This window comes from Oncorhynchus mykiss, chromosome 32 (genome assembly GCF_013265735.2).
Source record: "Oncorhynchus mykiss isolate Arlee chromosome 32, USDA_OmykA_1.1, whole genome shotgun sequence".
Classification (NCBI taxonomy): Eukaryota; Metazoa; Chordata; class Actinopteri; order Salmoniformes; family Salmonidae; genus Oncorhynchus; species Oncorhynchus mykiss.
The window spans coordinates 21,276,500-21,301,657 of record NC_050572.1 but is presented as its reverse complement, the minus strand read 5'-3'; the positions used below and the strand labels follow the sequence as shown (position 1 = coordinate 21,301,657).

General features: G+C 41.3%; 1 protein-coding gene across 3 annotated transcripts in view; it reads right to left on the bottom strand.

Moving 5' to 3' along the window:
- The window catches only part of LOC110488071 (mannosyl-oligosaccharide 1,2-alpha-mannosidase IC), a 29,783-nt gene extending 5,690 nt beyond the window's left edge, over positions 1 to 24,093 (bottom strand). For 2 of the 3 annotated variants that reach the window (XR_005041281.1, XM_036970681.1), the window contains exons 1-9: positions 23,332 to 24,093; positions 21,119 to 21,215; positions 20,820 to 20,935; positions 20,327 to 20,407; positions 18,273 to 18,367; positions 13,137 to 13,260; positions 12,866 to 12,959; positions 12,604 to 12,719; positions 12,097 to 12,316 (exon numbers count right to left, since the gene is read on the bottom strand). Coding sequence is in view for 2 of the 3 variants with exons in the window: in XM_036970681.1 (XP_036826576.1) it covers positions 12,097 to 12,316; positions 12,604 to 12,719; positions 12,866 to 12,959; positions 13,137 to 13,260; positions 18,273 to 18,367; positions 20,327 to 20,407; positions 20,820 to 20,935; positions 21,119 to 21,215; positions 23,332 to 23,856 (1,468 nt within the window). In the remaining variant the exon portion in view is untranslated. Of the gene's footprint in view, positions 1 to 12,096; positions 12,317 to 12,603; positions 12,720 to 12,865; positions 12,960 to 13,136; positions 13,261 to 18,272; positions 18,368 to 20,326; positions 20,408 to 20,819; positions 20,936 to 21,118; positions 21,216 to 21,703; positions 21,748 to 23,331 lie in introns of all 3 variants that reach the window. The other variant, XM_021560052.2, reaches the window with a different exon arrangement.
- Positions 24,094 to 25,158: the final 1,065 nt, after the last annotated feature.

The following is a 25,158-nucleotide window of genomic DNA, read 5'->3' as shown; positions in this document are numbered from 1 at the left end:
ACACATATGGAATCATGTAGTAACCAAAAAGGTGTTATACAAATCAAAACATACTGTATATTCTTCAAAGTAGCCATCCTTTGCCTTGATGACAGCTTTGCACAGCGTTGGCATTCTCTCAACCATCTTCACGAGGAATGCTTTTCCAACATTCTTGAAAGAGTTCCCACATATGTTGAGCACTTGTTGGCTGCTTTTTCTTCCAACTAATCCCAAACCATCACAATTGGGTTGAGTTCAGGTGATTGTGGAGGCCAGGTCATCTGATGCAGCACTCCATCACTCTCCTTGGTCAAATAGCCCTTACACAGTCTGGAGGTGTGTTTTGAGTCATTATCCCGTTGAAAAACAAATGATAGTTGAACTTAGCGCAAACCATATGGGATTTCTTTGCAGAAATTTGACCACGAAGGCCTGATTCACGCAGTCTCCTTGAACAGTTGAGGTGTGTGTTACTTGAACTCTGTGAAGCATTTATTTGGGCTGCAATCTGAGGTGCAGTTAACTCTAATGAACTTATCCTCTGCAGCAGAGGTAACTCTGGCACTTCTTTTCCTGTGGCGGTTCTCATGTGATCCAGATTCATCATAGCGCTTGATTGTTTTTGCGACTGCACTTGAAGAAACTTTCAAAGTTCTTGACATTTTCCGGATTGACTGACCTTCATGTCTTAATGTAATGATGGACTGTCGTTTCGCTTTGCTTACTTGAGTTGTTCTTGCCATAATATGGACTTGGTATTTTACCAAATAGGGTTATCTTCTGTAATCCACCCCTACCTTGTCACAACACAACTGATTGGCTCAAACTCATTAAGAAGGAAAGCAATTCCACAAACGATCTTTTAACAAGGCAAACCTGTTAATTGAAATGCATTCCAGGTGACTACCTCATGAAGGTGGTTGAAAGAATGCCAAGAGTGTGCAAAACTGTCATCAAGGCAAAGGGTACCTACTTTGAAGAATCTCAAATATAAAATATATTTTGATTTGTTTAACACTTTAGTTACAACATGATTCCATATGTTATTTCATAGTTTTGATGTCTTCACAATTATTCTACAATCGGAAAATAAAGAAAAACCCTAGACTGAGTAGGTGTGTCCAAACTTTTGACTGGTACTGTATACAGTGCATTTGGAAAGTATTCAGACCACTTGACTTTTTCCACATATTGTCACAGTACATCTATATTCTAAAATGGATTAAAAAAAATAAAAAAATACTCATCAATCTACACAAAATACCCCATAACGACAGTGAAAACAGAGTTTTAGATTTCTTTTCAGATTTATAAAAAAATTAAACTTTGCTATGAGACTTGAAATTGAGCTCAGGTGCATTCTATTTATATTAATCATCCTTGAGATGTTTCTACAACTTGATTGGAGTCCACCTGTGGTAAATTCAATTGATTGGACATGATTTGGAAAGGCACAAACCTGTCTATATAAAGGTTCTACAGTTGACAGCGCATGTCGCTGAAGTTGGAGACTTTTATCTCCCTCACCAACTTCAAACATCAGCTATCTGAGCAGCTAACCGATCGCTGCAGCTGTACATAGTCTATTGGTAAATGGCCCACCCATTTTCACCTACCTCATCCCCATACTGTTTTTATTTATTTACTTTTCTGCTCTTTTGCACATCAATATCTCTACCTGTACATGATCATCTGATCATTTATCACTCCAGTGTTAATCTGCAAAATTGTAATTATTCGCCTACCTCATGCCTTTTGCACACATTGTATATAGACTCCCCCTTTGTTTTCTACTGTGTTATTGACTTGTTAATTGTTTACTCCATGTGTAACTCTGTGTTGTCTGCTCATACTGCTATGCTTTATCTTGGCCAGGTCGCAGTTGCAAATGAGAACTTGTTCTCAACTAGCCTACCTGGTTAAATAAAGGTGAAATAAATAAATAAAAAAATGTCAGAGCAAAAACCAAGCCATGACGTCGAAGGAATTGTCCGTAAAGCTCAGAGACAGGATTGTGTCAAGGCACAGATCTGGGGAAGGGTACCAAAAAATGTCTGCAGCATTGAAGGTCCCCAAGAACAGAGTGGCCTCCATCATTCTTAAATGGAAGAAGTTGGAAGAAGTTTGGAACCACCAAGCGGCACATGGCAGCCTGCTTGGAGTTTGCCAAAAGGCACCAAAAGAACACAGACCATGAGAAACGAGATTCTCTGGTCTGATGAAACCAAGATTGAACTCTTTGGCCAGAATGCCAAGCGTCACGTCTGGAGGAAACCAGGCACCGCTCATCACCTGGCCAATACCAACCCTATGGTGAAGCATGGTGGTGGCAGCATCAAGCTGTGGGGATGTTTTTCAGTGGCAGGGACTGGGAGACTAGTCAGGGTTGAGGGAAAGATGAACGGAGCAAAGTACAGAGAGATCCTTGATGAAATCCTGAGCCCTCTGAAGCAGGTTATCAGACTGGGGCAAAGGTTCACCTTCCAACAGGACAACGACCCTAAGCACACAGCCAAGACAACGCTGGAGTGGCTTCGGGACAAGTCTCAATGTCCTTAAGTGGCCCAGCCAGAGCCCGGACATGAACCCGATCTAACATCTCTGAAGAGACCTGAAAATAGCTGTGCAGTGACGCTCCCCATCCAACCTGAAAGAGCTTGAGAGGATTTGCAGAGAAGTATGGGAGAATATCCACAAATACTGGTGTGCCAAGCTTGTAGCATCATACCCAAGAAGACTCGAGGCTGTATTCAGACCCTTTACTCAGTACTTTGTTGAAGGTGCTTCAACAAAGTACTGAGTAAAGGGTCTGAATACTTTTGTAAATGTGATAATTCAGTTTTTTTTTTTTTATAATAAATTAGCAGAAATTTTGAAAAAACAGTTTTTGCTTTGTCATTATGGGGTATTGTATAGATTTATGAGGGGGGGAAACGATTTAATCCATTTCAGAATAAGGCTGTAACGTAACAAAATGTGGAAAAAGCCGAAGAACATGGCTGACATTTTACGTTCTCCAAACCAATTGTGCAATTTTTTTTTTTTTTTTTGCCTTTTGTGTAACTTTTTATTTATTTTTTACTTATTGTGTACATAATGTTGCTGCTACCGTCTCTTATGACCAAAAATAACTTCTGGACATCAGAAAAGCGATTACTCAACACAGACTGGAATAAACTTTTTCCTTTAATGAGTCTGACAAGAAGGATGTCCTGCTGTCAATGGAACAGGCCCAGATCCATGCCTTTTACGTGAAGAAAAGACGCAGGAAAAGGGAAAGCACATCAGGGATCTTTCTGAGAAGCCGGAGGCGAGCGAGTAAACTCCCAATGCCTTCCATTCTCCTTGCTAACACGCAATCGTTAGAAAATTAAATTGATGACCTACTATTAGGGGCGGCAGGGTAGCCTAGTGGTTAGAGCGTTGGACTAGTAACCGGAAGGTTGGGTTAACTGCCTGAACAGGCAGTTAACCCACTGTTCCTAGGCCGTCATTGAAAATAAGAATTTGTTCTTAACTGACTTGCCTAGTTAAATAAAGGTTAAAAAAAATAAAAATTAAATAAAGATTATCCTACCAAGAGGACATTAAAAACAGTGACATATGTTTCACTGAGACGTAACTGAACGAAGAAACAGACAATATAGAGCTGGCGGGATTTTCTATGCACCGGCAGGACAGAGACGCTACCTCTGGTAAGACGAGGGGTGGGGGTGTGTGTCTTTTGGTCAATAACAGCTCGTGCGCGATGTCTAATATTAACCTTTTATAACTAGGGGGCAGTATTTTCATTTTTGGATGAAAAATGTTCCCGTTTTAAACAAGATACTTTGTCACGACAAGATGCTCGACTATGCATATAATTGACAGCTTTGTATAGAAAACACTCCCACGTTTCCAAAACTGCAAAGATATTGTCTGTGAGTGCAACATAACTGATGTTACAGGCGAAACCCAGATAAAAATCCAATCAGGAAGTGCCGCATTTTTTGAAACCGCCTCATGCCAATGACTCCTTATATGGCTGTGAATGAGCTACAAATGAGCTTAAGTTTTCTACGTATTCCCCAAGGTGTCTACAGCATTGTGACGTCTTTTTACGCATTTATGTTGAAGAATAGCCGTAAGGGACCACATTTAGCAAGTGGTCACATGATGGCTCTGGCAGAAAATCTTGCGTAAAGTACACAAGTAGCCATTTTTCCAATCGCTTCTTATGAGAAACCAATTGTCCCAATGGATATATTATCGAATATATATGTGAAAAACACCTTGAGGATTGATTCTAAACAACGTTTGCCATGTTTCTGTCGATATTATGGAGCTAATTTGGAAAAAAATTTGCCGTTGTAGTGACTGCATTTTCCGGTCGATTTCTCAGCCAAACGTGAAGAACAAACGGAGCTATTTTGCCTACAAAAATAATATTTTTGGAAAAAAGGAACATTTGCTATCTAACTGGGAGTCTCCTGAGTGAAAACATCCGAAGTTCTTCAAAGGTAAATTATTTAATTTGATTGCTTTTCTTATTTTTGTGAAAATGTTGCCTGATGCTAGCAGAGCCTAGCCATAGCATTATGCCATGATAAACTTACACAAATGCTTGTCTAGCGTTGGCTGTAAAGCATATTTTAAACATCTGAGATGACAGTGTGATTAACAAAAGGCTAAGCTGTGTCTCAATATATTTCATTTGTGATTTTCATGAATAGGAACATTTTTTAGGGTGATTTACGTCCGCTGCGTTATGCTAATTAGTTTGAGGCTACGTTACGCTCCCGCATGCGGGATGGGTAGTATCGAGAATTAAAGAAGTCTCGAGGTATTGCACGCCTGAGGTAGAGTACCTTACCACACTATCTACCAAGAGAGTTCTCATCTGTATTATTCGTAGCCATCTATTTACCACCACAAAGCAAAGCCAGCTCTCAACCAACTCTATCAGGCCATAATCAAAGAAGAAAATGCTCACCCAGAAGAGGCGCTCTTAGTGGCCAGGGACTTTAATGCAGGCAAACTTAAAATCAGTTTTACCACATTTTTACCAGCATGTCACGCGTAACCAGGGAAAACAAAATCCTAGCCCAACTTTACTCCAAACACAGAGATGCATACAAAGCTCTCCCCCACCCTTCATTTGGCAAATCTAACCACAATTTTATCCTCCTGATTCCTGCTTACAAGCAAAAACTAAAGCAGGGAGTACTAGTGACTCACTCAATACGGAAGTGGTCAGATGACGCAGATGCAACACTACATGACTGTTTTGCTAGCACAGACTGGAATATGTTCCGACATTCATCTAATGGCATTTAGGAACACACCACCTCAGTCATCGGCTTCATCAATAAGTGCATAGATGTCATCCCCACAGTGACTGAACGTACATATCCCAACCAGAAGCCATGGAATACAGGCAACATCTGCATCGAGCTAAAGGCTAGAGCTGCCGCTTAAAGGAAAGGGAGACTAATCTGGACGCTTTTAAGAAATCCCGCTATGCCCTCAGACGAACCATCAAACAAGCAAAGCGTCAATACAGGATTAAGATTGAATCCTACTACACCGGCTCTGATGCTCGTCGGATGTGGTAGGGCTTGAAAACTATTACGGACTACAAAGGGAAACCCAGGTGCAAGCTGCCCAGCTACGCGAGCCTACCAGACGAGATAAATGCCTTTTATGCTCGCTTCCAGGCAAGCAACACTGAAGTATATGCACGAGAGCACCAGCTGTTCTGGATGACTGTGTGATAACGCTCTCGGTAGCCAATGTGAACAAAACCTTTAAACAAGTGAGCATTCACAAAGCCGCTGGGCCAGACGGATTACCAGGACGTGTACTCAAAGCATGCGCAGACCAACTGTCAAGTGTCTACACTGACATGTTCAACCTCTCCCGGACCGAGTCTGTAATACCTACATGTTTCAAGCAGGCCACCATAGTCACTGTGCCCAAGGAAGCGAAGGTAACCTGCCTAAATGATTACCGCCCGTGGCACTCACGTCGGTAGCCATGAAGTTCTTTGAAAGGCTGGTCATGGCTCACATCAACAGCATCCTCCCAGACACCCTAGACCAACTCCAATTCGCATACAGCCCCAACAGATCCATAGATGACGCAATCTCAAACGCACTCCACACTGCCTTTTCTCACCTGGACAAAATGAACACCTATGTGAGAACGCTGTTCATTGACAACAGTTCAACACCATCATTAAGTTTGCTGATGACACAACAGTGGTAGGCCTGATCACCGACAACGATGATACGGCCTATAGGGAAGAGGTCAGAGAACTGTCCTGGCACCACACTGCCAACAACCTCTCCCTCAATATGAGCAAGACAAAGACCTGATCGTGGACTACAGGAAAAGGTGGGCCAAACAGGCCCCCATTAACCTGTCTAGGACTGGCTGTGAAACAGCCAATGAAATTGCAGGGTGCCAAATACAAATCAACAGAAATCTCATAAATCAAATTTCTCAAACATTCAAGTTCTAGGCACCATTTTAAAGATAAAATTCTCATTAATCCAGCCACAGTGACTGATTTCAAAAATGCTTTACAGCGAAAGCTCCACAAACGATTATGTTAGGTCACCACCAAGTCACAGAAAGACCCTGCCATTTTTCCAGCCAAAGAGAGGAGTCACAAAAAGTACAAATAGAGATAAAATTAATCACTAACCTTTGATGATCTTCATCAGATGAAAATCATAGGACTTCATGTTACACAATACATGCATGTTTTGTTCTATAAAGTGCATATTTATATCCAAAAATCTCATTTTACATTGGCGTGTTATGTTCAGTAGTTCCAAAACATGCTGTGATTTTGCAGAGAGCCACATCAATTCACAAAAACACTCATTATAAATGTTGATGAAAATTCAAGTGTTATGCATGGAACTTTAGATACACTTCTCCTTAACTTGTTATGGCTGCAATCCCGATATCGGGATAAGTGTCATCAACAACTGCTGAATAGCATAGCGCTAAATAAAATAAATATTACTATAAATATTTATATTCATGAAATCACAAGTGCAATATAGGAAAACACTGCTTAGCCTTTTGTTAATCCACCTGTTGTGTCAGATTTTGAAATTATGCTTTACAGCGAAAGCAATCCAAGCGTTTGTGTAAGTTTATTGATCGCATCATAAACATTAAGTACACTTAGCATCAGGTAGCTCGGTCACAAAAATCAGAAAAGCAATCAAATTAATCGTTTACCTTTGATGATCTTCGGATGTTTTCACTCACGAGACTCCCAGTTACACAACAAAATGTTCTGTTTGTTCCATAAAGATGATTTTTATATCCAAAATACCTCAGTTTGTTTGTCACGTTATGTTCAGAAATCCACAGGAAAGAGCGGTCATGACAACGCAGACAAATTCCAAATAGTTTCCATAATGTCCACAGAAACATGTCAAACGTTTTTTTATAATCAATCCTCAGGTTGTTTTTAAAATATATAATCGATAATATATCAACCGCAAATGTCTTTCACAGTAGGAGAGGGAAAAGCAATAGGTATGCAAAGCTCATGTGACCACTTGACGCGATGTTATCGTTCTGGCTCATTTTTCAAAATAAAAGCCTGAAACTATGTCTGAAGACTGTTGACACCTTGAGGAAGCGATAGGAAAAGGAATCTGGTTCATATCCCTTTAAATGGAGCAAAGGGAGGCTATGGAACATGGAGTTTTCAAAATAGAAGCCACTTCCTGTTTTGATTTTCCTCAGGGTTTCGCCTGCAATATCAGTTCTGTTATACTCACAGATAATATTTTGACAGTTTTGGAAACTTTAGTGTTTTCTATCCAATACTAATAATAATATGCATATATTAGCAACTGAGACTGAGGAGCTGGCCGTTTACAATGGGCACCTTTTCATCCAAGCTACTCAATACTGCCTCTGCAGCCATAAAAAGTTAATGCAACCACTGTGTCAGATTTAAAAAAAACTTTACGGAGAAAGCATACCATGCAATAATCTGAGTACGAAGCTCAGAGCCCAAACCAGCCAAAATAAATATCCGCCATGTTGCGCAGTCAACATTAGTCAGAAATAGCATTATAAATATTCACTTACCTTCGATGATCTTCATCAGAATGCACTCCCACGAATCCCAGTTCCACAATAAAATGTTTGATTTGTTCGATAAAGTTAATAATTTATGTCCAAATAGCTTCTTTTGTTAGGGTGTTTGGTAAACAAATCCAAACACGCGTTCAGGTCCAGCCGAACGTCGGACGAAAAGTTCAAAAAGTTATATTACTGGTCGTAGAAACATATCAAACTACGTATAGAATCAATCTTTAGGATGTTTTTATCATAAATGTTCAATAATGTTCCAACCGGGGAATTCCATTGTCTGTAGAAAAGCAATGGAGCGAGAGCTACCTCTCATGTGAATGCACGTGACTGAGATCGAGGCTGCTGCCAGACCTCTGACTCAATCCCTTCTCATTCGGACCACTTCACAGTAGAAGCCTGAAATAACATTCTAAAGACAGTTGACATCTAGTGGAAGCCTTAGGAAGTGCAAAATGACCCATATCCCACTGTGTATTTGATAGGGGCTGAGTTCAAAAACTACAAACCTTAGATTTCCCATTTCCTGTTTGGATCTTTTGCCTGCCATATGAGTTCTGTTATACTCACAGACATCATTCAAACAGTTTTAGAAACTTCAGAGTGTTTTCTATCCGATACTAATAATAATATGCATATATTAACATCTGGGACTGAGTAGGAGGCAGTTAACTCTGGGCACGCTTTTCATCCAAAAGTGAAAATGCTGCCCCCATCCCAAAGAAGTTGTTTAACATCGACGAGGCTGTAGTGGAGTAGGTCGAGAGTTTCAAGTTCCTTGGTGTCCACATCACCAATGATCTATCATGGTCCAAACATACCAAGACAGTCGTAAAGAGGGCACAACAAAACTTTTTCCCCCGCAGGAGACTGAAAAGATTTGGCATGGGCCCCCTGCACCATCGAGAGCATCCTGACCGGTTGCATCAAAGCCTGGTATGGCAACTGCTCGGCATCTGACCGTAAGGCGATACAGAGGGTAGTACGAATGGCCCAGTACATCACTGGGGCCAAACTTCCTGCCATCCAGGACCTATATAATAGGCTGTGTCAGAGGAAAGCCCATAAAATTGTCAGAGACTCCAGTCACCCAAGCACTCCGGTCCCAGAGCGCATGGACCAAAAGGCTCCTCAACAGCTTCTACCCCAAAGCCATTAGAATGCTGAACAATTCCTAAAAATCACCACCAGACAATTTACATTGGCTCTCCCCCCCTTCCCTTGTGTACACTGCTGCTACTCCCTGCTTGTTTCTTACCTATGCATAGTCACTTTGCCCCCACCTACATGTACTGATTTCCTCAACTAGCCTGTACCCCTGCACACTGACTCGGTACTGGTGCCACTTGTACAGTATATAGCCTCGTTATTGTTTTTCTTATTGTTATTCTTATTGTGTTACTTTTTATTATTACTTTTTTATTTTGAACTGCACTGTTGGTTAAGGGCTTGTAAGTAAGCATTTCACAGTAAAGTTTAAACCTGTTGTATTCGGCACATGTGGCAAATAAAGTTTGATTTGAATGCACTGTACATTGATTTTTATGTGGACCTATGAATATATAACTCATTATAGCCTCAATGTCCACCCTGCGAGTTATGCATCTTGATAAACACATGTTAACAGGAAATCAGATCTGTATCAGAAACTGAAGCTTGGCTTCCATTAGGTATTAGGACACAATCTCAAACTAACACTTTGTTCAACTGCACTGCCAGTAAGTTGGTAGGTATTGGAGGATCTCCCTTTCACATTCTAAGTGATGCCCGTCACTTTGGCAAGAAGCATGTTTGCAGGACTGTTCCTCTTTATATCCAGTCTGTCAAATGTAGATGCAGTGATTTGCAATGAGAAGAAAGTTTGTGCCTTCATAGTGTCCGTCAGTGAACATGAACTACAATTTCCCCGATGCTGACTTTTTGCGGACAGGTGACTTAGTCTGGTTTAACAATGGCAGCAATAAGAAATGTAAGGACATGACCATTCCCGAAGACTTCACAGATGACGAAAGGGTATTACAGACGTTTTGAGTAGCTTCATGACATTTGGGGGAATCTTCTATAAGCCAGATACATCTGGACCGCAGTGAGGAAGCAGGCGGTTACTCCTGTGCCGTAAAAGGATGTGAGGATCTTCACTCTCCTGCACAAGACCATCTGCGACTTCATTGGGATACCTGTCAAAATCCTTTGCAATTACGCATTATGGGGCAGCAGGGTAGCCTAGTGGTTAGAGCATTGGACTAGTAACCGAAAGGTTGCAAGTTCATATCCCCGAGCTGACAAGGTACAAATCTGTCGTTCTGCCCCTGAACAGGCAGTTAACCCACTGTTCCTAGGCCGTCATTGAAAATAAGAATTTGTTCTTAACTGACTTGCCTGGTTAAATAAAGGTAAAATAAATATATAAAATTATCCCAGCATTCAAACCATCACACAATATGGTCAAAAATGGTTTTCAAATACTTGGACTTCCCGGATCGGGAAGAGCACCATGGTAACAAGGAGAAAGAGAACAAATTCACGTTTAAAAAGCAAAGGGGTACGGTGCGTCATACCGTGATCCATTTGGGGTCAATCTGTCTGTTACAAACGTAAAAGTTACTCCTCCCACTGCAAAGAGGGAGAATCAGTCCTGATCTCCTTCTGCAAGACTTCCTGTCCAAACTTTAGTTACTTAGTCCAAGGTCACGTTTCTACAGGCAGTCAGAAAAGGGCATTCAGGCAGCTACTTCTCTATTGTAAGAGGCTTTGAGAATCTCCCATTTGAGGTACACTTATTGTGAAATATGGCCCCAAGAACACTTCAGTGTCAGTCAGTGGTAAAATAGAGGAGGGCAGCAGTGATGCCAACCCACCAGTGAAGTCTTAAACGTGGTACATGAGCAATGGGACTGAAGTCGTACCGACAGGAGAAGGAAGAGAACGATACATAAGTGTCAGTCTGGGAGACATGATCCAGTACTACTGTATGGCTGAGAACAAGATATGAGCTCAGAACTCTACCCTCTTGGACCTTAACATAGGTGTGACTTCACAGTGTCTGTTTTGCTTTCTGTACCGGCTGTGGTGGGCGTTGCCCTGGCTGCTAAAGCTTCAGTTCTCATCTACTGTACACCGAAGAGGAGAAGCAGGAAGTTATGTCAGAGAAGGAAGTGATGTTAGAATAGGAAGTGATGTCAGAGGAGAAAGTGCTGTCAGAGGAGTTAGTGCTGTCAGATGTGAGTGTGAGGACCAGAGCCTCTATTTATGAAACTCTTGACAACATCTTCGCAGACCCTGATGAGTATGACGACATACAGCGTGACACCTACACAGGCCTTCAGAGAGATCAGGGTGACACCTACACAGGCCTTCAGAGATCAGGGTGACACCTTTTCACATACAATGGCAATATGAATGTCTCTCAAACATTTTCTCAAACCCCTAACTTCGTACTTCAGTTCCCATATGACTTAATTGTGTCAGGTAAATATCTAAGGCAATGAAATTGAATAAAATGTGTAATGCTATTTCATGTTATGTAAGAGATGTGACAATGTTATTGTTTTGTTATTGATCATGCTATTTATGAAAGCTTGTTAAGTATTAACTAATGGTAATTCATCATTAGTCCATCCTTTTAGTGGATTCTTACTGTTAACACCTTTACAGGTGACTAACTATTAAACCTGTCAAGCAATAACTAATGATGTAATGCCATATCTGGTTGGGGGTGGGGCTTTGTTGGAGCATAGGACTGAGAGTGGTAGAGGATTTGTTGTTTGTTTTCACCCTTCGCCTGTAAAATACTGAAAAGCCAAATAGAAAAGCCTTGATTAAAAAAGCATTAACTAATGGCGATTCATTTTGAATCCATCCTCTTTGTGGGGCCCTATAGTAAAAACTGTTAAGACTTTAACTAATGAATTGTGAATATGCCATGACAGCATGTCAATTACAACACCCTGTAAGGCATTGATTGGGCTTTGAACTGTGTTTTGAGTATATATATAGATGTGTTCCTACGTGTACGCCTGTAGGACTCATGGCAGGTATGGGTGATGTTAGCAGCCAGGTCCAGTTGGTGCTGCCTGGTCTCTGGACTGCCGTGTTCAGCCCCGATCCCAATCATCCCTCCAGAGAAGCAGGCCAGGTGACCCATCCTGTGGTCCAGGATACCCCCTCTCCACTCAGCCACGTAGATCAGCCCCCCAGGAGACCTCTGGACTAGGTTATTCTCTATGGCCTAAAGCAGTGTACAGTAGATGGGTATCATTAGTAAAAAACATGTGAAGAGTTTCATTCCAAAACGCGATATATATGCATTTTCAGAAATGTTGGTTAATTGATATTAGTAAAAAATATATATCTATTTTTCATCAAATGTCTTTGCCTCTTTTCGCGATCTCTCTTCTCCTGCTCTGTTCTATGGTTCTGTTCTTGTTCTCACGCTTCACCTATTGCTTTTCTGCTGTTATAGCATTATATGGCATAGCATGCAACCATAGACTGGCCATAGACTTGTATGTGTACCTCCAGTGCAGCATAGTACATTCTTTTAGCAACTTCATCTGTCCTGTCTGACATCAGGTAGGATTTTATTAGATACTCGTAGAAACTGTCACCAAGGGCCCCAATGGAGACATAATCTGAAAAAGATAAGCAATAACGCATGATCTGCCATGCCATGTAACAAGTGGCTGTTCGCAGACAGGACAATAACATTAAAGAACAATGTAATCCCTCTTAGTTTAATGAAGGACTGCAATCACTCAATAGTCAGATGGTGACTTACGCTGTTCCCAATTCCCACTGACTGGGTTGAGAGCGTTTGGGTAGAGGCCACGTGGCTTGTCCAGCTGGTTCAGGTGTTTCCTAATATTCATAACCTGAAGGTGTAGAGAAGTAAGAGGGCGAGAGAGACAAAAAACAAGTTAATTTATTTAACAGTTGAGCTCAATATGGGGTATTCTTTCTAAGTACGTGTTATTTTCACATTACATCTGATTTTAAAGACTTGAAAACAAAAGCATTATATGTGAGGCTTGTGGAGTTACAGCACTCACCTTCTCGGTATAAATGGGATCATTGGTGAGTTCTGACAGATGAACAAACTCCAGATGCAGGGTTCCAAACTCTGCTAGAACACTGCTCCTCCCCAAATCCCCTCCGGACCACCTCCTGGAATCACTAAAACAGGAACAGACATGAGAGAGAAATGCAAGCCTGACAACTCACACTAAATTCTTTCCGTTGCTTTGTCGTTTGCTACATACTTTAGTCTGAGACAGCCATCATTGAAGTCGTTTGTGGTGACGTGGAGCGATTGGATCGTCTCTAACCAATCAGAGTATCAAAGCCAATTACGATTATTCAAACCGCCCACATATGTTCTGTCTCTAGCCCAACCCATTCTGTTTCTGGACCAATCAGACAGCCCCGAACTTGTTCACATTCGGTGAAGCGTCGGGGAGGTACTCAGATCCAAAACCATTCCGGAGAAGTCCGTGGGCACGGCGTAGTGTTTTGCCGGTGCAAGGAGTCTGGGTAGCCAGGCAAGAGAAATGTAACATTTGAAACCTGCCTACTGTATTGTAGAAGTTGTACCAGCAATAACACATAAATGATGCATTGGGCACATTCAGAATTTTATGAACACAATGATCCTCCCAATTTGCAAGTTCTACATTTGTTGAAATGTGAGGGTGAAGTTGCTAATATTGTTCGGTTAGCTGAATTACACCATGACATCCAGGGGTCTGTGTATTTTTTATATATAGGCCATAATAATGGCCTATAATGGCCTATAATAGGCTAATAATAAAGAGGTCATTTAAACGGTAAAAATGAATTTCCTTTTAATGTGGCATGAAGACAACCAGTCATGATATTTTCATCTGACTGTCAAACAAATCACTTCAAAAAGGTAGGCATGTTTGTCTACTACAAAATAATTCCAGCATTCAAACTGCATGGCATTTGATGAATGGAAATAGACATCTGTTACAAAACACCAAAAAGTGTGTCTAATGTCATAGGCCTAAATTCATTGATGTGTCTTGCTGACAAATTTATATTTTTTGTAGTTGGGACACCTGAAATGGGGCTGAAACTGTCCTGGGAAAAATGAGATGCTCACCCTAACACACACTGTCAACTTACTAGACTAGGCTACAATGTGTATTGAACCTCAAATACAGTGGGGCAAAAAAGTATTGTCAGCCACCAATTGTGCAAGTTCTCCCACTTAAAAATATGAGAGAGGCCTGTATTTTTCATCATAGGTACACTTCAATTATGACAGACAAAATGAGAAATAAAAATCCAGAAAATCACATTGTAGGATTTTTAATGAATTTATTTGCAAATTATGGTGGAAAATAAGTATTTGGTCAATAACAAAAGTTTCTCAATACTTTGTTATATACCCTTTGTTGGCAATGACAGAGGTCAAACGTTTTCTGTAAGTCTTCACAAGGTCATCACACACTGTTGCTGGTATTTTGGCCCATTCCTCCATGCAGATCTCCTCTAGAGCAGTGATGTTTTGGGGCTGTTGCAGGGCAACACGGACTTTCAACTCCCTCCAAAGATTTTCTATGGGGTTGAGATCTGGAGACTGGCTAGGCCACTCCAGGACCTTGAAATGCTTCTTACGGAGCCACTCCTTCGTGTGTTTGGGATCATTGTCATGCTGAAAGACCCAGCCACGTTTCATCTTCAATGCCCTTGCTGATGGAAGGAGGTTTTCACTCAAAATCTCACGATACATGGCCCCATTCATTCTTTCCTTTACACGGATCAGTCGTCCTGGTCTCTTTGCAGAAAAACAGCCCCAAAGCATGATGTTTCCACCCCCATGCGTCACAGTAGGTATGGTGTTCTTTGGAAGCAACTCAGCATTCTTTGTCCTCCAAACACGACGAGTTGAGTTTTTACCAAAAAGTTATATTTTGGTTTCATCTGACCATATGAAATTCTCCCAATCTTCTTCTGGATCATCCAAATGCTCTCTAGCAAACTTCAGACGGGCCTTGACATGTACTGGCTTAAGCAGGGGGACACGTCTGGCACTGCAGGATTTGAGGCCTTGGCGGCGTAGTGTGTTACTGATAGTAGGCTTTGTTACTTTGGTCCCAGCTCTATGCAGGTCATTCACTAGGTCCCCCGTGTGGTTCTGGGATTTTTGCTCACCGTTCTTGTGATCATTTTGACCCCACGGGGTGAGATCTTGCGTGGAGGCCCAGATCGAGGGAGATTATCAGTGGTCTTGTATGTCTTCCATTTCCTAATAATTGCTCCCACAGTTGATTTCTTCAAACCAAGCTGCTTACCTATTGCAGATTCAGTCTTCCCAGCCTGGTGCAGGTCTACAATTTTGTTTCTGGTGTCCTTTGACAGCTCTTTGGTCTTGGCCATAGTGGAGTTTGGAGTGTGACTGTTTGAGATTGTGTCTTTTATACTGATAACAAGTTCAAACAGGTGCCATTAATACAGGTAACGAGTGGAGGACAGAGGAGCCTCTTAAAGAAGAAGTTACAGGTCTGTGAGAGCCAGAAATCTTGCTTGTTTGTAAGTGACCAAATACTTATTTTCCACCATAATTTGCAAATAAATTCATTAAAAATCCTACAATGTGATTTTCTGGATTTTTCCCCCCTTATTTTGTCTGTCATAGTTGAAGTGTACCTATGATGAAAATTACAGGCCTCTCTCATCTTTTAAAGTGGGAGAACTTGCACAATTGGTGGCTGATTAAATACTTTTTTGCCCCACTGTATATGTAGGCCTACTGGTAGCCAGTGATGTAGTGGTAAAAAAAATGATGGGTAAACTCTGATTGATGGTCGCGGTAAAATAAAAAGTAACTCTCCCTTTACTTTCAATGCATTATTAAAAAATGTTTTATTTTTTAAACGTGGGTAAATAGCATTTACTTGCTTTTACTCTCCACTAGGACTACACCAATGCCGATAGCCGAGCCTCTCAGCCAAGGCAATTTTAAAGACATCAACACACGCAGAATAGCCTACATTCAAAATAATAAGTTACTTGAATCTAAATCATGAGTTGTCCATAATTCATGAGTTAAAGCTTGGGAGACTTCACAGATCATGTGACATAAACCACTACCTTTTCTTTCCTTACATTAATGACATTAATGACAGTGTTATTTATCATTGTTAAGCATTTGACAATTGAATTAGAACATTGAACCTAAAACCTGTACGAATCATTGATCTTGGAGATCTCTGAAAATGCACTGTAAGTGTAACTATGCCTACGTAACATTTCATGATGTTTCGCTGTGAAAACAGTTCTCATGAGCACACAAATCCAAAATAATGTAATAATGCCATTGCAAAATTGAATGCTTCTAACCGAAATAGTCAACTATAGGCCTACTGTCATCAACGTATAATTGTTGGATGGATTAGATGTGCATTGGTGTCTAGCTGTGGGCTAGTTGTCTCTTGATATTGTTGACCATCATCATCATCATCTGATCGAGGAAATAAAACAAATATTGATAGAACATAATGAAGCTAAATAAAATGGTCTGTTACTTCTGACGCAGAGATCACCAGTACCCTCGCGCATCTGAAAAACAAAACAACGAGCGCTCCAAACAGCTGACCGACAAAAGCAAACAATGATAAATCAACGGATAAATCAAATGCATTGGAATAAAGGCTATTTTTAACAAAGTCGCATGGCAAACAAATGTTGAAAATGAGGAAGTACAAAGGAACATCTACACATAAAGAAGGTCAGCTGAGGCCGAAATTCAGCACTATTGGATGGACAGCACCGCCACATAGAAATACATTTTCTAAACCATGACAGATAGGTGGGGGGTATTCATTTCATTGGTAAATATGAAAATAAAATATTCCAATGTATTTACCACTGCATTCTAAACAAATAGGAAACATGTCAAATTGAAATTATTTCGAGACCCTCCCTAAAGTTGGGACTTTTGTTGCATTTAGGGGATTTAACATCTCATTCAGGGGAGCTGAGCCCGCGACTCCCCCGTAATTTGCACCATGGTTAGCTGAATAACTTACATCCAACTCAAATTGGCTACGTAATATTTATGTACTAATGTATCATTTTTTCTGCTCTTCTGCAAAGGTGCTGGCTATCATGCTCTCTAATGCACATGGTGGAAATATCAGTGTCTTGCCCTAAAATGAGTAATTTCACAGGCTTATTATTTTAGTGTTTATTGGAGGTAGCTGTAGTCAGACAAAATTATATGCGGTAAGCTCTAACCAGCTTTGATCACACAGAATAATCATTTCTAACTGTGACAAGCCTTGATTGGCTAAGTACTTGTGACAGAAAAGCGTTGATTGGATAGAATTACCATTATAGGCTGAGGCAATCTATAGTTGTGTCTTGGATATCCTTCTTTTTGTCCAGTTGTCAGCAGACAGCACAGTTCATGTCTGAAATATTATTTTGTCTTTCTGATAAAAGAACCTGGAGAATAATCATGATGACAAGAGTCTATTCTGCGATAGATTAGGAGCAGATCCTGACCTGTTAGTCTTTCTCTTCGACCCAGACCTGTTCCTCATTCACTTCCATAATATTCTATATTTAGATCTGGAGGAGGAGGGGGATGTTGATCTTCCTCCACTCTGAGCCTCTGTCATTCCCAGACACCTGACACATCGATCCCAGATTCGCCTTTGACTGACAGCTGGGGAGAGGGAAGCTGACAGGCTGCCAGGAGCACCAGCTTAGCTTACCCTCCCTCTAATGACCATGGCAGATTGCTTCACACTTCTCACTGACTTCACACTTACTTTCCCTAGGGACTAGGAGGGAGAGCTGGGCCATCAGGCAAAACTGAATATAATGACTCTCACTTCTGCAGTGAAAATGCGTTTTGAGTAAAAATGAACAGGGTGGATTTCCTCTCTCACTCCGATCCAAATGTCTTTTCCACTGTGGTTTTAATAGTATTACCGGGATTAGATAAATCCAGAGTTCATCAAGTGTAATGCATGATGACACACTGCAACTAATTAGATCATGATATATAGTCCTGCAATCTATTTACAGTCCAAGAATTACGCTACCTACAACAGCATAGCTACAATGTGTCAGTTTATGTATATGGCTTCAGTGAAGACTACCCTGCTCCAGCAGAAGAGGTATTGTATAGCAAACTAGGAAATGCTACCCACCCGGCCAGGTTGACAACTCCATGTGGTATGCCTGTGGGAGTGTTGAAGGCAGGTAACAGATTTTTCCCCAGCTCCACCACTTTCCTTTTAAACACCTGGAGAGACAAGAGAGCTGTTCAGTTCAGTCCAGTTAAATCAGTTCAGTTTGGTTGAGACAGCTCAGTTGCGTTTGGTTCAGTTGAGTTCATCTAAAGTAGTAGATGAGTGACTTTATGGGACAGCTCAGGGCTTCATGCCCTCTTCTATCCCTCTTCTCAGTGTCTGTCTGGTTGCGGGTGGGGTTTGGCAAGGGACAAGGAAAGGGGAGGAGTGTTGTAGTCTTCGTTGTAGTTCACCTTTTGTAGACTGCATCTAGTTCAAGCTCTTCTATGCCGAAACCACATTGTCAGTGTATCACTTTTCAGGAAGTGTTAATAACAGCTGTGGCAAAGTTGGTGTCCCATTTATTGTTTCCTGTCCTGCATGTCCCCAAAGGAAAGGTGCCTAATGACTCTCCTTGTTGTATCCAGCAGGGCTGCGACAATACCAGTATTACACACATTTTTACAAAGCAAAAATAAAAACACAAAGTCTTTGGTCCTTTAAAACCTGCTTTATGTCAAATATTGTGTTCTATAGCTTAGAAATAAATACAAGTGACTCTGGATGACAACATAATCATGTTTGTTTTCAACATTAAATCCCTCTTTGTGTTTTGTTTCCATACCACAATACTAACAAATATCTCAATACTGGTATCATACCATGCCCTAATATCCAGGTGGACTACATAAGTATTCTCTAATGATACACAACATGTATAAATCCACAGGCACAGCTTGACAAACTCACAAAATATGACATGCAGCTAAAAGAAAGAATTTCACCAAAGTAAAGCCAAAGCTGGAGTCAAAGAAGAGCTTGGGACATTGTGTGCCTGTAGCAGTGTTCCGTCTATCTGAAATGCTGCATTCTTTTAAAACAAATGACTGCCTCTGTTTGAGAAAAAAGCAGCCAGCAACCACAAACAAGCAGTCTTGATTAACCCTCAATATAAAAGTCAGAGAAAACTCTCTGCAGGATTTAATGAAACTGGTACTGTGATGAGTATGTTGTTTTCTTTCATTTCTGAAAAGACTGTATCAAGATAATAATCCAGCTCTCTCTTTACAATTATTTAAGGCTTACACAAGTGTCCTTGAAATTGCACAGCCTGTAATCACATCAAGAACTGAGAGCACAACCTTGTGAAGAAAAGTGCTCTGGCAGAGGAAGTTAATACTGGTAGTCATGTTGCCATGGTAATCTGAAAATATACTGTCATCTCACCCAGTGTAATTGATCACCATACAAGGAGAAAAACGGGCTGTTGGGAGTTGTCCATGGTGCCGAATGTCCTCCCAACTGTCATACCTGGGGCTGTATGTGTTAAATGTCTCAGAGCAGGAGTGCTGCTCTAGGATCAGGTTCCCCCTGTCCATGTTATCGTAATCATTGTGATCTAAAAGGCTAAACTGATCCTAAATCAGCACTCCTACTCTGAGACACTTGATACATACAGCCCCAGATTTTAAGACACTGTTTAATTAGAGAAGGCACAACTGAGCCATAAAACGATATCCTTAATTACTTCATAGTCTGGTTCTTGATCCTGTTCCCAGCTGTGACCATCCCCACAATGGATCAACTGCAATGGAATCATTCTACGACAGAGCCTGCTTAGTTCTGAAAAAGAATGCCTTGATTGTGGATAAATTCCAGAACTCAATCAACCTACATAATTTCAGTGGTGTGTGTGGTATTGATGGAATTCTCTAATCTGTCCATTATCGATGCATTATAGGATATATACGTTTTGACAACTGCACACATCAACCAGGATGTGATGGCGGTTCTCTTTGATTCTAGGTCATTTATTTGAACGGCCACATTATCAGGCAAGAGGATGTAGAGCTGTTTTCCGGAAGACAGATATCTTTAGGCCTCATATAACGGTGGGAGACATTATAGCTGAGTAATACCGCTGTTAAGCAATGTAGAAATGTGATGAATAAACTATGATGGATGGATCTCACCTCCTCTCCTGTTAGGTAGTAGGCAGACAGCAGGCCACCCACGTAGCGGATATTCACTTCAAACAGAGATGCCTCTCCACCCTGTGGGGGAAAGAAAGAAAGAAAGAAAGAAAGAAAGAAAGAAAGAAAGAAAGAAAGAAAGAAAGAAAGAAAGAAAGAAAGAAAGAAAGAAAGAAAGAAAGAAAGAAAGAGAGATTGCTTTTCATTACAGACGAGGGATACTTTCTATTGTGTCTGACGAGCTGTCAGAGGTTTGGTTCCAGGGTTATTTAAGGATGTTTTTCATTTTCTTCTCAGTGGGCATAATCTCCCTGCCTGAACCATGATTGATATGCAGGTCCAGCATTCTCAGAGTGACGTCCCTAGCGTCCCAGCGTGTCTTGCACGCTGTTCTGGATTAGATTTAAACAGCTGGATTAGATTTAAAGTGGCCTATGTATAGCCCCACTGACAACATTAATTATTTATAATAAGGGAAAAATGACCCACTTACTACATTGAGGTTCAGGTTGTTCTCCACCCACTCCTTGGCCTCCTGGTACTCTTCACCAAGCCCCATAATGTAGAGGGTATCAAGAGAGTCCACGATAGAGGCACCTCTTAACCCACCTGTGACACCAACACACCAACACACAATGGACTGCACTGCAGACTAGAAACATGAACTGCTATGGACTGCACTGCAGAGACATTAACTGCAGACATTAGTTTGTAAACTTTCATGTAGGTAGAGTATTTCAGAAGCAGGGTACTGGTATGCCATATAGTACATCCAGGGAGCCATTTACTCACCAAATGTCCTGCCATCATTGCCATTCCTGGAGAGTGGTCGCAGCTCATTCTCCCCCCATGCGTAGCGCTTATAGTTGTCCCAAGCAAACTTCATCATCTGAAATAAAAAATACATGTGATAGAATCTCACTGAAATAAGTATACTAGTTTTAGTGAATAACAAACAGATGACAACCTTTAATTAGCTTCAATATCAAAATTGAACAGCTCATTGCAGTGGTTTCATTATCTCCATGAAATGATGTCATTGCAATAGGATGAGGTCATTCAAAGAATCACATTTCTGTGATCCGATGGCTCCCTCTGGAACCACTAGTGACATTAGTAACAACCAATTCATCTCCTCACCCTACTTATTCACGTGGCCTAGGCTAATGCATAGAATGGCTTTCACATTATATTATCGTAATATGCATCTAATTTTGCCAAACTAACTTCTCTCACCATGGGGTCTGTTAATATCTCAAGAGCTAATAACCTACTCCATGAAACAACTCCTCTGCCTGCAGTCCTTGTCAACAATCTACCAACAGTGAGTCGCAATAAGCAGTACCTGTACCGGTATATCAGTTTGTTTCTTATTACCTCTTGGCATAGATTAGCAGTTATCTTGAGGTAACTGTCGGTAACTGTGTTAGGGAAAGAAAAAGAGAACAAAAGAAAAAGGCTGTAGTTCTGTTGACACTGGCTCTGACTTTTGTGGTGATAGGACAATGTGTGAGACAGGTGGAGAGAGCAGGGAGAGATGAACTTTGGAGAGTATGTGTTGCTTTATTCATCAAAACAGCAGTACCAGTGAGGAAGACAGACTGGCCTATTCATGATATTTCACCGGTAAAGCCTTGGGGTTGACCTTTGTAATCAAGATGACCTATTCTGGATGGGATCTTTGGCACCTCTGAATCATATTTCCCCTCCAGAGGTTTGGTAATGACACGGAGCATCCATTGACCAGAACATTAGGAAGAAAGAAAGATCTTGAATAAAAATGGAAGGGGTTTTAGTTTGACATTTAAGCTTGCTTGGCTTTGTTGCAGCCGTGTCAATGTCATTTTATACTTCCTCACAATGAATATCCAAATGAGGCCAAAGATAAGTCACATTCTCCTTGCCAAGAAATGAACAAGAACCCAAGTTAGACCAATCTCTGGCAGTATAATTCCTAACTGATATGATACTGTAATAGCTTTCTGAAGTTTTGGGCCCCTATTTCTATGAAAGAAAGCTTCTGTTTGACTGTAAGTAGCCCTATTTATGAAAAACAGATCAAAAGAATAAAGGCTTCTGCTTCATTCAGGAGAATCGTGGCTGAATAGCAACATAGATCACTCAGTCTACAGTTGCTCTACAGTCATGGGCTTTGCAAATAGTTTGCCGGGTAAATAATATATCTCTATTCTCTGTTTGAATGAAAGAAGCTAGTGTACGTTGTGTGTGGGAATATTCACCCCCCTAGTTGCTGTGTGTGTGTGGCTTTGGAGACGTTTGTAATAAGTAGTGTCAGGTAAAGGCTAAGGTGAACAGCGGATGTGACTGTTGGGAGTCAGGAGAATCATCATGTTTGACAGTCAGGAGGAGCCTGTGCCCCAGAATAAGGAGGTGCACTGTACGTCCTAAATGGCATCCTATCCCCTATATAGTGCACTACTACTCATAGGGCTCTGGTCAAAAGTAGTGAAATATGTAGGGAATAGGTTACCATTTGGGACAGAGACCCAGTGTCTGGACAACTGGGGCAGCCCTGCCAATCAAACAGCATTACCTCAAGAGATCTGTACAGTAGGCTTTATGACCCCTGCACCCCACCTCTGCCAACCCACACACACTTACCATGCAGCACCATTATTGACCTGGAGATTTGTAGCCTGCTGATGCATTTGTCTGGCTTTTCAAAAGATGCCAACTGCATTCCCTCATGGGCAACAGTGAGGAGACACCTTATCGTTTTCAGTCTGGGGGCTCTGCTAGAATCCAGGCTATTTAGTATAAAATTCACAATAGATCCTAATTAATTTAAAAGTGTGAATCATTGAGTAGACCTACAGCCTCGAGCATGTTGTTGCCATTAACAGTTGTTTGCTCAAAGACATCGATTGCTCAAGCTATTATTATCCTCCTGCCTTCTCCACATAAACCTGTCTGTAACACAGCGTTATCCTATCCTATTATGATACCATATGGCAATGCATAGGCCTATCACCACCGCCTCTTACCTCTTTGACTTTCTCCCGACGCTGCAGAGATTCAGGATCACTAGGTTTTCCATAATTTGCGCCATATGGCGGTTTCAGCATACAATTCCTCAACTTCACTCTCACAGGTGAGCGCGCGCGACTCGATACCACCACGCCCCTTGTATGCACCTTGTCGTCGGCAGCGTCACCTTCAGACGTATGTTCCATTGAAACTGTTCTTTGATTACTTTCCTTGTTATTATTTGTCTGTTTTCCATTTGAAGATGAGAGTTGTGATTGTATACGTGGCACTCCAATATCGAACCGAGCGGCTCCAATGAGCCCAATGGGTGAGCTGGGCTGTGCACTTTGTCCATTCATCGAGTCGGTGATAACTGCCGAGTTGTCCGAATTATGTTGAAAAATACGTTTCAAACGAGATGTTTCAGGCAAAAAGAACAAAGCTCCAAATCCCAGACTTCCGAGAAACAGTAAGAATAGAAATGTCTGCGGTAAACGAAGCCCCACGAACGAAGTTTTACCTGCGAGCGTTTTGAAAATCATCTCGTCTCAGTTTGCCAACACAACAGCTACATTGTTGATAAAGTCAATTGTTGTCTCCTTAAATTTTCCCTCGTGGCCGTTACAACAAAAATAAAATAATTTAACTTATTTAGTTTGAGTAGAATTCCAACGCTAAATCTTCCCAGAGTATGGCGATTTTATGAACGCACGAGCCATTCTTAATCAGGTCTCGTTCACTCAAGCATGTTTAGAATTGTGACACACTGTACAGTACCTGTGTGAAGCTAGCCACAATAAGGATTAGCCACAATAGTGGAATTTGCGGTTCGGCTTCAAAATAATAGTCCCCAATTGAAACTGATGAACGGAAACAAATAGTGTAATAATTTTACATTTTAGTCATTTAGCAGACGCTCTCATCCATAGCGACTTATAGTTAGTGCATTCATTTTAGGATAACTAGGTGGGACAAGCACATATCACAGGCATAGTAAGTAAACTTCTCAATAAAGTAGCTATCAGCAAAGTCTGAGCTAGATAGAGAGGAGAGAGAGGGAGGGGGGGGGGGTGTATTTAAGATACTCTTTGAAGAGGAAGGGTTTCACATGCTTTGAGAAGACGGGCAGGGACTCTGCTGTCCTAGCTTCAGGAGGAAGCTGGTTCCACTATTGGGGTGCCAGGACAGAGAAGAGCTTGGACTGGGCTGAGCTGCACTTCAGTAGGGGTGGGAAGGCCAAGAAACCGGAGGTGGCAGAACAGAGTGCTTGGATTGGGGTGTAGGGTTTGAGTAGGGAGGGGCAGTTCCTCTTGCTGCTCCATAGGCAAGCACCAAGGTCTTGTAGTGGAAGCATGCTTTGACTGGAAGCCAGTGGAGTGTGCAGGGGAGCGGGCTGACATGGGAGTACTTGGGCAGGTTGAAGACCTGGGTGGCTGCAGCGTTCTGGATAAGTTGCAGGGATTTGATGGCACAAGCGGGGAGCCCAGCTGGGCTCCATATTTGGATTAGAGAATGCTAAACAACAATGGAATGTTGTTATATAACTTAAAAATACACATAATTAATTTGAGAAACAGTAAATAAACAGTTTAAAATCCCACTGTGGTTGTATTAGACTGCATAATTGCATTGGGGGCATACAGTGCCTTCAGAAAGTATTCATACCCCTTGACTTATTCCACATTTTGTTGTTACAGCCTGAATTCAAATAGAAAGATTTTTTTCACCCATCTACACACAATACCCCATAACGACAAAGTGAAAACATGTTTTTAGACATTTTTGCCAATGTATTGAAAATGAAATACAGAAATATCTAATTTACATAAGTATTCACACCCCTG